Raw genomic sequence first — 13,069 nt, 5'->3', positions numbered from 1 at the left:
AAAATTGTTTTCCAGATTGGAAATGCTTTCTAGAGGAAGACATTTGTTTTTTTTGTAACACTATAACCTCTAATAGAGCACAAAATGCTATTTGAAAGAAAAGCTAATGTTACAAACACTAGTATTCCTACAAGTACCTTTTTCTGATGAATTAATGAGAATATATTAGGAAAGAATAGTGATTTTGTTTCACACCTACTCTCTAATTTCCTGACCAAACTTTATTATTTGGACCCTCCCAGTTTTTTCCTCAGCCACATCAGCTATCTATTCAAGGCTGTTAAGATGATCAAGATATGGTAGTGTGAGAAAATAACTGGCTGGAAGTTTGGAATCATGTGTTGTGGTTTTTTTTTCCCCCTAGAGAACAAGACTGCCAAATTTAAGTCAGAAATATAATAGAATACATTTGGGACTCAATAAATTAACTCCATGTAGCATTTACCTGCTCCCCCAACTGCTGCTACCTTCTCTGAAGACCTGACCTTAATGTATTTTATCTGCTCTTTAGCCCTTCATTTTTTATTTCTGTAGTCAAGGATGTGCTAATTTCTGCATTCAAGAAATAGTTAATCCATTATGTTGTCATTCAATTAACTATGGTAATTTGTTATGTTAATTCATGGTGTTCCAGAAATTAACCATTAATTATTTCCTGATTGCATCAAATTGGTAATTGTGTTGTATATTTACATTTTAAAAATTTTATATGAATGTTGTTCCTCTTGGATGTAAAACCTCCACCTTGCTGTAAAAACCTCCACAGTTTGGGGGATCCTCAAGGTCATGTTCTACTTTGCCCCCACACCATAGTCTAGATAAAGTTTCATTACTTAGGTTCCTGGATTAAATTTATATATTTCCTAAGCCAGATTGATGTGTGTGTGTGTGTGTACTGTGTAAAAAATTACATGTTTGAACTGTATCACCTGATTTCTGTGGTCTTATATACATCCGTTCTGTACTAGTAGTGTGAGGCAACAAATCAGAACATATCTTTTTAGCTGAGTTTGTCGAGATACACATTCTTTACATTTTAACTAATAAATCATCTTTTTTTTCTTGCAGAAGCCCAACCTTAGTAAAAAACATACCTACCAGTTTAGGCTATGGAGCAGCTCTGAATGCCAGTTTGCAGGTAATATCATTAAATGTGGCTTCTCATTATCCTTGTATCTGAATTTTTTGGCATGACTTTGTCTTTAGGTGGGATTGTGATTATTCTTAATAGTTGGTTTATCATCCAAGTAAGTTGTAGTACCTAGTACTATAGGAAGCACTGGTTCTAATTCAAGCTACTTTTGATGTGAAGAAGCAAGAAGGACACCCTGTGGCAAAATCTGGAACACTCGGTTTTTCTGCAAATGCTAGATTGATAGAAGCTTTTGCAAATGCATGTGGCTATGCATTAATATTTATCCAGGCTGTCATAAATGATTTCACATCATAGTGTTGGGGAACATGGTGCTTGTGGCAAAAACTTTAAAGTTTAATTATAATATATAATTTTTATGCAGAGGAGGCAAATGTCAGGACTTCTTTATTTTGAGTTAAGTTCTGGTCATTTTTAAAAAGCAGAGCAACTGCTTATATTATCTTGGGGTATTTTGCTTCATGTGAGGACGCTCTTTCATTATATAGGAAGCTGAATGAGAAAGTTTGCTGGGAGAACAGTTGTTTCTATTTGAATGTCACACTTAATTTCCTTGGTGTTGCTGCCACAAGTTGCCAGTTAGGAACCTTTGTCTTTCCCATACATTTTATCGAAATGCCTTTGAAATACCTGTATCAGAATTGAAAACCAATAGAAGATAGACGTTTTAAAAATTATTTGAAAGGGCATTTCCAAAGTTGTTTTACACCCTCTTCATTTCACTAGGCTGCCTTGGCAGAGAGCAGTTTACCTTTGCTAAGTAACCCCGGGCTGATCAATAACGCCTCCAGCGGCCTGCTGCAGGCTGTCCACGAAGACCTCAACGGTTCCCTGGATCATATCGACAGCAATGGGAACAGCAGCCCAGGCTGCTCGCCTCAGCCGCACATGTAAGTGGGGCTAACAGACTCCATAAGGGGAAGAACCTATATGCCCATGCTTCTAAAATTTAGTAGTCTTCTGAAGTTTTGAATAGTGTATAAGTAAAAAATACAAATTTAAATGGAGTTAAACTTCACCAGGTTCATGATATTAAAAAGTGTATCAGAATTGCTTTTAATACAGCTTTTAGATTCTCTCCAGTGTCCTGTAATGGCTGGACTAGCAGTCCTCTACAAATTCTTAGTGCTACTAACATCCTCTTGGGTGTATAGAAGTGTCTAAGATAAGTCTTCATCTTATGGATCATTATCACAGTTTGGTTTGTATGGTGCAATAAGAATATTCATGATGGAATAAGTTGTCATAATTTTTACTACTATTACAGGTCTCTAAACCATTTATGAACTGTAGTCAAGATATTGCCCATTTTTATAAACCGTAAAATGCAAAGTTTAACTGTTAGCCACAGTTTACATAGAAGCTAGTAAAGTGTAACTTTTTGCCTGTCTTATAAATCAGTGTAATTACATATTCAACTTTAATTACTGGTGCGTCTGTATTGGCAAGGTTTATATGTTATATTTTATGCAAGACTACGATTCCTATTAATATTTAGCAGCTAACTATATCATTAATTACTCTAAAATCTTTCCCCTACCATCTTTTTAATGGAGCTGAGAGAGTAGATGTATTAAAAATTGATGTATTGTGGATTTCAGAAATGTGTATGACACTTGAAAAAAATGCCTGGCCTTATTCAATAAGCCAAGCATATCAGTTTCTTGTTTACTAAAAAGTATGGACCCTGTTAAAACTTAGAGTTCAGGAGGGAAAATTAGAATCTGAATCCTGAACAGTTCCTTTAGTTAGGATGTATTGTAACTTAATGTCCATACTTCTGAGAGTTAAACATCATGTACTTCTATTTTCAAGTTATTGAGGTAACAACAGTACTTTCTCTCATTCTTATATTTTCTTCCCGTATTTTTTCACTAAATATCTAGTCAGAGGCCTGAAAGAGAAATACGGTCTTTCTTGGGGCCTATTTGCATTTGACCTTTCACAGGATATTATTTTTGTTGACTTTTTAGACATCTCATTTTATTTGACATATTAATGTCTTTAAGATTGTATGCCTAATTGCTTTATAGCACTTTTACTCTATCACCTTTGTGAAAAACACACGGTGAACATTAATGTATTTTATCAGGTTCCAAACCATTACTTTTTCAAAATGGAAAAATTTGTCTTTTGAAAGTGTCTTTAGATGTATTAAATAATACAAAAGAAGTAATAAAACTCGAAGTAGAAAGAACATGAATGTATGCTCTTGAGAGTAGCAGTACTCTAACATGAGGAAAGTGTACAATCTGACAAAAGTTTTTATATCCCTGCTTTATCCTCTCAGCCATGCAGTGGGTAGCTTGATACCTTTACTTTCAGCCATTCTCCTGAGTATGCTAATGCTCACTCCCTGTATAAAATGCTAAAACAATAAAACTTTAAAGAGCAAACAAGAGTTAGATCATGTTTTCCCTCTTTAAAAAATACGTATTTCAGACAAATGAAATGTATTTGTAATGAAAGTGTTTAAGCTATCGATGCAACTCCTTGAGCTCCTATGTGATCTATAGGGGTTGTTGTGAATTATATGTAAAGAGTATGTAGGGAGGTGGTTTTTAAAACTTGTGTCCAATGATAAGAATATTAACATTAAAAAACTGACTGACTCAATAAAATAGTTCATTAAACGCTGTATTTTAGAACCTGAAATAATAATTGGGCTAAATCACAGCATTGATAGATTAGTAGTAGTTTTTGTTTGTCAATTGCTATTTTTGACTTTTCATTTTATTAAGTTGCACTTTAATTATAAAATATCTCAGAAAAAATAGTGTGCATAAAACCGTATATAAAAGTTGAGTAATGTCCAATGTTCTGCCACATTTATTGTACATTTTATGCTTATATGAATTAATGCATGTGAGAAATATTTATGTGTCTTTTCCATACAGAATCAAAGGAAAGCTTCCCTTGGCTTACTGGAAATAGATTCAGAAAAGACAAAAATTGGAAGAAGACTAAATTTTGTCTTTTCCTAAGTTGTATAAATTATAACCATATATTTAATTATCTTGCAGAATATTGGTCAGCATTCTCTCTTTGAATCTGTTTCTGCTGCTGCCATTAACATTTTCTACATTCGATGTCAAATATTATTGATGGAATGTAACTTCAATATTCTATATCTTCATCTTTGTAGAGTTTTAAGATGCTTGGAAATAAAGAATGTTAAGGCATTTAATGTACATCATAAGACAAAGAAAAAGTTTTATCTAATTCTCTCATCAAAATTTGGCTGCATATAATTGAATGCACTTCAAAGTTCTTTTAAAATTAGACAGAAGTGAAAGGTTTTTTGTTTGTTTTTTACATTTCAATAGCACAGTCATATGTCCTGAAATGAAATCACGGTATGGTCCTTGTTATTGGTGAGGGGGAGGCAAGGGGTAAATTATGCTGATGCAATTGTTAGCAAGAGGCAGAGAGGCCTAGTATTTGAGCTCTGGTGATAGATTGTGGGGGTTCCAATCCCAGAGTTAGCACTTCATAGCTAAGATTTATTTCTTTCCTCAGCTTTCTCAGCTGAAAGTGAGGTAAGTCGTAATAATATGAACCTCATTGGATTCTTGAAAATGAAATGAGTGCCTGGAACATAATAAATTGTTCCTCGTGTCCCTCATAGTGCTGTGTTCAGAGTTACTGACTTATATTATTTCTTGTAATACTTCGTTATTGCTATAGAGGAGATCATAAACAATATAAAAATATTCTGCATTTTAATACGTTTTTTGTAGGCACTCCATAACTGTGTGGTTACTTTCCTTGATAGTCCCTTTTCTTTTGCTTCCACCTCCTCTTATAATTCATGAAGTAAGCAGATCCAATAAAGTGAAAGAATGTAAGACAGGAGTTTATGGTAGGGAGCACCTTCCTCAGAGTCAGTGAGATAAGAGATGTTTGAGCTAAGATGTAATCTGAGGTTGGAGGCAATGAACAATTCAAATAAAAGAATATCAGCCCAGAGCAAGAGCACATGATATCTGTCTGGAGAACAGTGAATACGTGGTTGACCAGAATTTGGAATATAAAAAGGGAAATAGAATTTGGAATATATGAAAGGAGACGAGATCGTTGAGTGCTTTGAAGATCAAGCTATGATGTTTGTTTTAGTCAGTATGGAGCTTGTTAATGTTATGGGCTTGAGTTTCACATAATCCGAAATGTGCTTTAGAATGAGTAATCTGAGGGTGTACTGAGTGAACCATGCCTGAATAAAACTAATGTGAGGCAAGACATTCTGAAGTTGGGAGAGATTCGAAGCAGAAAATGAATCCTTGCAGGATTCAGTATGTGACTTAAGTGCAAGACAGCCTGTGGAGGGCAAGGAATCCATGACAAGACAACTGATTGAATGCTGAGGACAAAGAAGACAATTCAGAAAAATCATAGCAACTTTAAGGGCTTCCCTGGTAGCTCAGCTGGTAAGGAATCTGCCTGCCATTCAGGGAACCCAGTTCTATCCCTGAGCTGGGAAGATCCGCTGGAGAAGGGAACAACCACCCATTCCAATATTCTGGCTTGGAGAAATCCATGGTACAGTCCAAGGGGTCACAAAGAGTCAGACACAACTTAGCCCCTTTCACTTTCACTTTCGTAGCAACTTTAAAAGCCCACCAAGAGAGGGCATGAGAGAACAGGCTCAAGGGGAAAAATGGTGATGAGCTCAGCTTACCAAAATGAATAAAGGAGGAGAAAGGGCCTTAGAAAAATTTAAGGTAAAATTAAACAGATAGCTGCAGCATTAGAGAACTGAGGAACTGGATAGAGACCGTTTGGTTAATGTAAATCTAACAGCACCTGTAAGTGTTTTTGCTTGTTTTTTCCTGCTTCAACTCTAAAGATTTGTGTAGAAATGCTTGTTTAAAAATAAGACTGTTTATCACAAAATCATTTCTCACATTCTAGAGGCAGTGGTCAAACAGATAAAGACTGTTGTGTGTGTGTCATTTTAAAGTGTTGGAATTTAGCCTCTGAATACTTTCTCCATTTGAAGAAAAAGCCATTCATTGAACCACTCATGACATATCTGAGAAGATCATGGACAGTGTATAAAAGAATGGTTTAATATTTATGTAAATATCAATTTATCATGCTTTAATTTTGCACATTCATATTACAGGGAGCCAGTTGCTTCTCTTAATTAGTCTTGTGGGGGTTTTGCTTGGAAGGAGTCATGGCATCTGTTTACACTTACCTTATCAAATCTAGGATGTGTATATTTGTAAATGTTTATCTTTCTAGGTACTATTTGAGAATGTCTTTACATATTTCGATACAGAAATTATAACATTCAATAGTGTGCTGTCAAAGGATGCTTTAGCTCATCTGGATCTACCTATAGTATTAAATAATACCTAAAATATTGATCATTAAAACATTTTTATTAAGACAATAATCAGTATCTTACTTACTGAATCCAAGAATGTAAATGTCCTTAGATTTAGGAAACAGTGAAACAAACTGTTTCTTCACTTAGTCTTTACTCAACTCCAGAATAGGAAAACATAGAGATATTCTCTAGGTTAATAGAAAAGATGTTTTGAAGCTTTACAAGAGCAGAGTAGTTATGGTTTAGTGCTTCTCATAAATTACTTTTAGAGAAAAAGGGGCTAAATTATCATCCATATTCTTCATTTTGATACTCCATGTTTAACACCTCCTGGCTCTGTGGCTTTTTCCCTTAGACTATCCTAAATGAAGGCTTTTGCCAAACAAGTGCATTTATTTTGCCTTAACTCTTTTGCCTTCTCTACTTTTTCTGCTTTTCATTGTCCTCTCTTTTCTAAATTCTACCTTTTCTTAAGGATCTCATCCTAGTTTTCCAAGAGGCTTTCCCAAGTAATTTTGCAGTCAGGACCTACACTCATCTCCGTATTTCTGAAGAACTTGTTATGTGTACCAGCACTTGTAACTAGCATAGTGTGTGTGTGTGTGTGTGTGTGTGATTGTGCACATGCTCATGTGTTCTTGCACACATACATGCTCATTTTACAGTTATCTCTTGCTTAATGGAAGATCCCTTAAGGACAGAGACTATGTTTTAGATATATTATAGTATATGAAACCCCTAAGACATTTTACCAAACAAAGTTAGCACTCAGTATCCATGTGATACTGATTAAAAAGAATCAAATGGGAGGTGACAGTTACTTAAAATGGTTTGATTTCAAGAAGTAATCCCTCCAAAATACAATCCAGGATTCTCTTAAAACTCTGAAGAAGAACAAGAAGAAGAAATTTCAGAAGACGAGATAATTAAATAGAATATTAATTAAAGAGTTTTTTTTGAAATGTTGACAGTACATTTATGATTTTTTAAAAATATTATTTAGTTAATAGGTATTTTAAAACTGTCCAAAGTTAGGGGTATAGAAAGGGGCAGGTCTTCACTTCATTTGTAATTATCCTCCTAGCCCTTGTTAAATTTTATCTTGTGGAGGGTGAAATGAAAAAGAAAACAAAAATTGTTGAGATTAATACAGTATTAATCAGATGAATGTTCAAGAGAATTTTAGCAGAAAGTAAGACTGGTTAAAGCCAGGTGGAATATTATAGATTTTACCTAATAATTTTTTGAAACTTGTTTTTTTCACTCTTTTCGATCAACTAGAGTTCTAAAATTTATTTTCTACTGCTATTGTAAGAGTTCTAGAGCCATTATGGTCTAAACAAATGTAAAAGACACTTCCAATAAGAATATGAGTATCTTTACAATTTATAATATCTTTCCTTCTGCACTTCAGTGCCCATATTCCCTGATTACCTGACTTTCCGGAGTTTTATAGATTATTGGCTTCCCTGGTGGCTCAGATAGTAAAGAATCTGCCTGCAATGCAGGAGACCCATATTTGATCCCTGAATTGGGATGATCCCCTGGAGAAAGGAATGGCTACACATTCCAGTATTATTGCCTGGAGAAATCCATGGATAGAGGAACCTGGTGGGCTACAGTCCATAGGGTCACAAAGTCAGACACAACTGAGGGACTAACACTTTCACTTTTTCCTATTTTATATCAGTGTTTGCTTCTCATAAAAACTACATGAAGAGTTAAGATTGATGCTATGTTCAGGCAGAAATAATTTGAACTTACTTTCTTCTCCCTTGTGTTAGACTTAAATGAATGAAAAGAGAAGAAAACATTTGCAGTAGACCTGGAAGGTGAATTCACACTGATAGAATCAATCCATTTCCTGTGTCCTTCCAAACCTGAAGCCAAGAGAAATTGAATGATGTACCCTCCATACTTAGTTCAAGTCAGTTTTTTCTTTTTTATTAAGCAATTGTTTCTCCTCACTCTCAATAAGTTGGCTCAGATTTGCCTTTTCTTTCTCTTGTAAAAATGTTAAATGAAGTTCCCATTTTTATGTTTTCAAATTTTGTTTCTAGAGATCAAAACGAATGGACTTTCTGAGCTGGTATTGTGTGGAGGGCTCTATGCATAAAGCCTTCCATTGTCATGCAGTTCCCCTTTCTGATTATTAGAGTCTCCTACTGTTGAGTTTTCAGATCATTTCTTATGTGTCATTCCTGAATCCTCGTAGCCTCCATGCCATTTCAAAGTTCTATCTGTTAATATTCTATATTAGTTGCAGGTGATTATTATTGTCTCCCTCTTATTAAAGCAAGTATTTGAGGTTGCAAGTTAATGATCTTCAGTATAGATTTCTGTATAGAATGTTAATATGGCTCTTATAAGACTAGAAAATAATTTTGTTGTGTTCTTCGAAGCCAGAACCTCACTCAGGGTAAGGGAATCAAAGGCCATGGCATTCATACAAAAGTATTTTAGTATTATTCCAGGACTTCAGTGGAGACCACATCAGTCATTTTATTAACATATTGAATGCAGATTCTACATCCCCCAGAACTTTCCATGCATTACATGTCCCACTTAGTCATCTTTACAACATCCTCTGCTTCTTGAGAACCTCAGTTCATTGTATAACTCCAATGATAAACTCCAGCCTCTCCTAGCAATAATACTTTGCAACCAAAGACAGCTAAAAGGGACACTGCTAGATGCCAATTATGTAGAACAGTGTTGAAAATCTAATATAAGCTGTGAATTGTCTTGAAACATAATGAAAAAGTTCAAGTATATAATATTACCTTTCTTCCTTCTATTATCTGTGGCTGCTTTAAAATTTAAATTACTATTTGTAGGCATATGTAGAATTTGCAGATCCTACACCTTTGGTTGGTGATATTTTATATAAAATCCCTACAGATCTTAGATCTCTCTGTGGATAAAAGCGTTTAAAATTGGAGTGGCTCTGTATATCAGAGGAAAGCAATTGAAAGTGACTTGAACAAGTGAAATACTCATTGTTTTCATACCTGTTAAGTCTGTACTAGTTTTGCTGATATTTTGAATTATTAAGATGCATTAAGAACCTCTAAACATAAAAGCATTTTTTCCTTTACATATGTTTTCACAAATGTTTTAATTCATACTTTTTCAGTCATCTTTAATTTTCTTCCTAACATTTCTGGGCCTTATAATTTTCATTCTGTTTTAATTCTTTTTTTTATTTAAGCTCTAAACTTTTTTTTTTTATTAACTTTGCTAGTTAGCTTTGAGATCTCTTTCCAAAGTGATTGTACAGAACTTATGACTATGCCAGCTCTTTATCATCTCTCTCTCTTTTTTTTAAGTGTTACAAGTATGGCTCAGTAACTGCTGTTCTTTTTTACATTATTCTAGTCCCCATATGTGGCACTTACAACTCATTCTAGTTCCTCCTAATAAAAAGATCCTCCCATAGATACAGTGCCTTCAGCTAAAAAGTGCTGTATCCCCACCGTGCCAATTGTGGAAATTTGTGGGTTCCTATAGGGTTTTAAAGGATTTTTATAGAACTATACAGATGGTATCTGACATTTGTGGTATGAATCCCTACAATTTAGGCAAAGAGTGTCAAAAAATTTTTAGCTGACAGTATTGCAGCTTACTGCTTCTGCTTTATATCTAAAGAAGACACTTTGTTAGAAAGTACATCTTCGTTTGCACTAACACTGAGCCTTAGAAATTTCATTTTGCTAAGGGTCAAAAAGTAATTGACTGAATTGTTTAAAAATGACAATTATTATTCACTATTAAATTTTTCCCTTCTAGCACCAGGGAAGAATGAAGGGTTTCATATACCCATATGGTATTTTAACTTCAGCTTTTACATAGGGATTAGGGAAGTGGATGTCTTTGGGTGACTATCGGTATTTTATGACTAAAGAATTTGTTATGTAAAGTTGACTATCATTTCAAAATATTATTTATTGTGAAGATAATTTACATAAGATATTGTTTTAATATATGTTAAAATTATATGCATTTTAACTACTTTGAGAGAATTTTAAATTTACCTTTCAGATAAGTACAACATTGTATTTAAAAACTTTGACACCAATAAAACATAGTATAAACCTCTACCTCAGGGTTCCTAAATCCCATAAGCAGTTTCTATGAGTAGGATAGAATTAACAATTTATATAAGCACCGATGACCAGATGATTTCACATAACTAGTGGAAGCTAACATTCTTCAGTGTGCTTACCATAATCTTAATGTTTGAGGACTCAAAATGGTGTAACATCAGCAGAGCATGTAAAAGGCAGGAGCAGAAGTAATCCTTGGTCACATAATGTTATCTTACTCTTGATAAATTTGCATTTTAAACATTAAATCTCAGGTCCCTTTTATTAATTAGCAGGTCAGAGAAAGACATAATTTACTAGATTTGTAATAAAAGATAAATATTGTTTTTACTCCCTATTCCATTCTCATGCTAAGAACTAACAGAACATAGCTAAGCACAGTTTGGAGGAAACTAAACATTGAGTCAGTCCTACAGTTTAATTTAAGCAAAAGAATAGCTCCAGCAAAGCAACCAGTCTCAGAGATGAGATAGACCTAATCACACAAACCATATGTAATCCTAGGGAAGATATCTGTCAAGATATCCAGAAACAGCTTTGCCAGGAGCGAGCAGTGGATGGGCAGCATCCCATCAGGGTAGCTTGGCAGAGGAACCAACAGTCCAGGAAAAATGTATGAGCTGTGTCAGGGAGGACTGGCCAGAGCCGTAGTGCACATCTAGGACTTTGAAGTCCTGATCTTCAAGGAACCAGAACCCACATTATCAAAGAGGAATTAGAGAGAAATAGGAGCATATACTTTGTGTACCGTATACTCATCCTGACATTTCTGACTGAAACTTGGTCCAAGGAACAAGGCAAAAACAGTTTTTAGATAAATGTTCAAAGGACTTATGAAGCCACATCAAAGCTGACTTAATGGTCAAATGATAAGATATAATTTAAATTTTCTTTTATTTCTCTGGCCAGCACATTAGAAATATAAAGGTCCTTTAGACCTATACTTGAATGTTTATTTTTTTAATATAAATTTATTTATTTTAATTGGAGGCTAATTACTTTACTTAAATGCTTATTGAAAGCTACCACTTATGAGACACAAAATGGAAGGATACCAGTTGCATCTCAATGGGCAACTATTTTGATTCTGAGATTAGATGTGATATACTTGGTCTCCTCAATGATCAAAGTAACTACATTTGTATTTTCATTTTATTACAGCTGTTCTGATCACATCTATTACTCTTATAAATCACATAACATGGTAAATCTTAAAGAATTTAGTTGTGTTTTTTAATCATCACTACAGCAAATCTATCTGAACTCATTTGGGAATGAGCCTCCAAATCATATAAAATCCAGTTTCTTTAAACAGTGTTGCATAAATTTTAACAAATTACAGTAAAATATTGAAGGTAAAGGCAAGAAATCTTAGGGAAATTTCATATATATATATATATATATATATATATATATACCATATACATTTGATTTGTAAAATTATGTTTCATTAACCTTAATCTGCCTTTTTATTATATTTCTTAGAACTTCTGTTGACTTAAAATGGAACTTTGGAACTCTACCTTGGGGTCAAATCTTTTGGGATGTAGAATAGAATTATAAACTGCATCCTAAGTATGGCAATATAGCTTTTGAGAGAAAATGTTATTACGTTTATAAGAAAACAACATTCCTTTGGAATCTAACACTAAATGGCAATATAGAATATGGGAGTTATAAGATTTATTAAATATATTAGTATTAACATTGTATTCTGACTTCAAGATGAAAATTAAAATTTCTTTAGCTGTTTATCCTTAGCCATAGTGAAAAGACATGAGAAATTTGGTAGGGCATTTTCTAATTATATTCTGAATAAAGCAAACTAAACAAGATATATATGGAAAAGGAAATCACTTGTTCACTCCAATTTTTCTATCCTCTTTTAATGGCAGTGCATTTCTGAGAGGAGGAATATTTTCATTTTCATCCAGAAATAAGCAGGATTTTTATCTGTTGAACCAGGATGAGGTTTGGGTACTGTTCTAATGGCAACTATGTGCAAACATCCAAATAAGAGGAAAGTCAGTTATTTCAATATAAAAATGTTTAATGTTATTTTAATTTACAAAAGAGAAAACAGTCCTGAAAAATAATAAAATTAGAAAAATATTGAGTCATGGTAGTAAAGATCTGTTTTATAAGTTCTTGATTGATAAAATAAGAGCTAATTTATCATTTCTAGTTGTTTTTAATTATCTGATCTTCTTATTCACTTCTGTACATAAGAGAATTAAATCTTTCTCTAATGTGTGCTTCAATTTGGAATTTAAAAGTCTAGATTTTAGTAGAGGAAATCAGGGTTATTATATCAGAAGAATAAAACCATAAACCTAGATAACCATGATGGTGTGGTCACTCAGAGCCAGAAACCCTGGTCTGTGAAGTCAAGTGGAAACATTAGTAAGAACAAAGCTAGCCTTAGGAAACATTAGTAAGAACAAAGCTAGTTGAGGTGATGGAATTCCAGCTGAG

At 33.8% G+C, this 13,069-nt stretch overlaps 1 protein-coding gene across 1 annotated transcript in view; it reads left to right on the top strand.

The window, feature by feature from the left end:
- FOXP2 (forkhead box P2) overlaps positions 1-13,069 on the top strand; it is a 624,182-nt gene that overhangs the window by 585,452 nt on the left and 25,661 nt on the right. The window contains exons 20-21 of the mRNA XM_055590318.1: positions 1,069-1,138; positions 1,880-2,043. Coding sequence (XP_055446293.1) covers positions 1,069-1,138; positions 1,880-2,043 — 234 coding nt within the window. The remainder of the gene's footprint in view (positions 1-1,068; positions 1,139-1,879; positions 2,044-13,069) is intronic.

This window comes from Bubalus kerabau, chromosome 8 (assembly GCF_029407905.1).
Source record: "Bubalus kerabau isolate K-KA32 ecotype Philippines breed swamp buffalo chromosome 8, PCC_UOA_SB_1v2, whole genome shotgun sequence".
Taxonomy (NCBI): domain Eukaryota; kingdom Metazoa; phylum Chordata; class Mammalia; order Artiodactyla; family Bovidae; genus Bubalus; species Bubalus kerabau.
The sequence above is the reverse complement of the archived record's forward strand: the minus strand, read 5'-3'. Positions and strand labels throughout refer to the sequence as shown.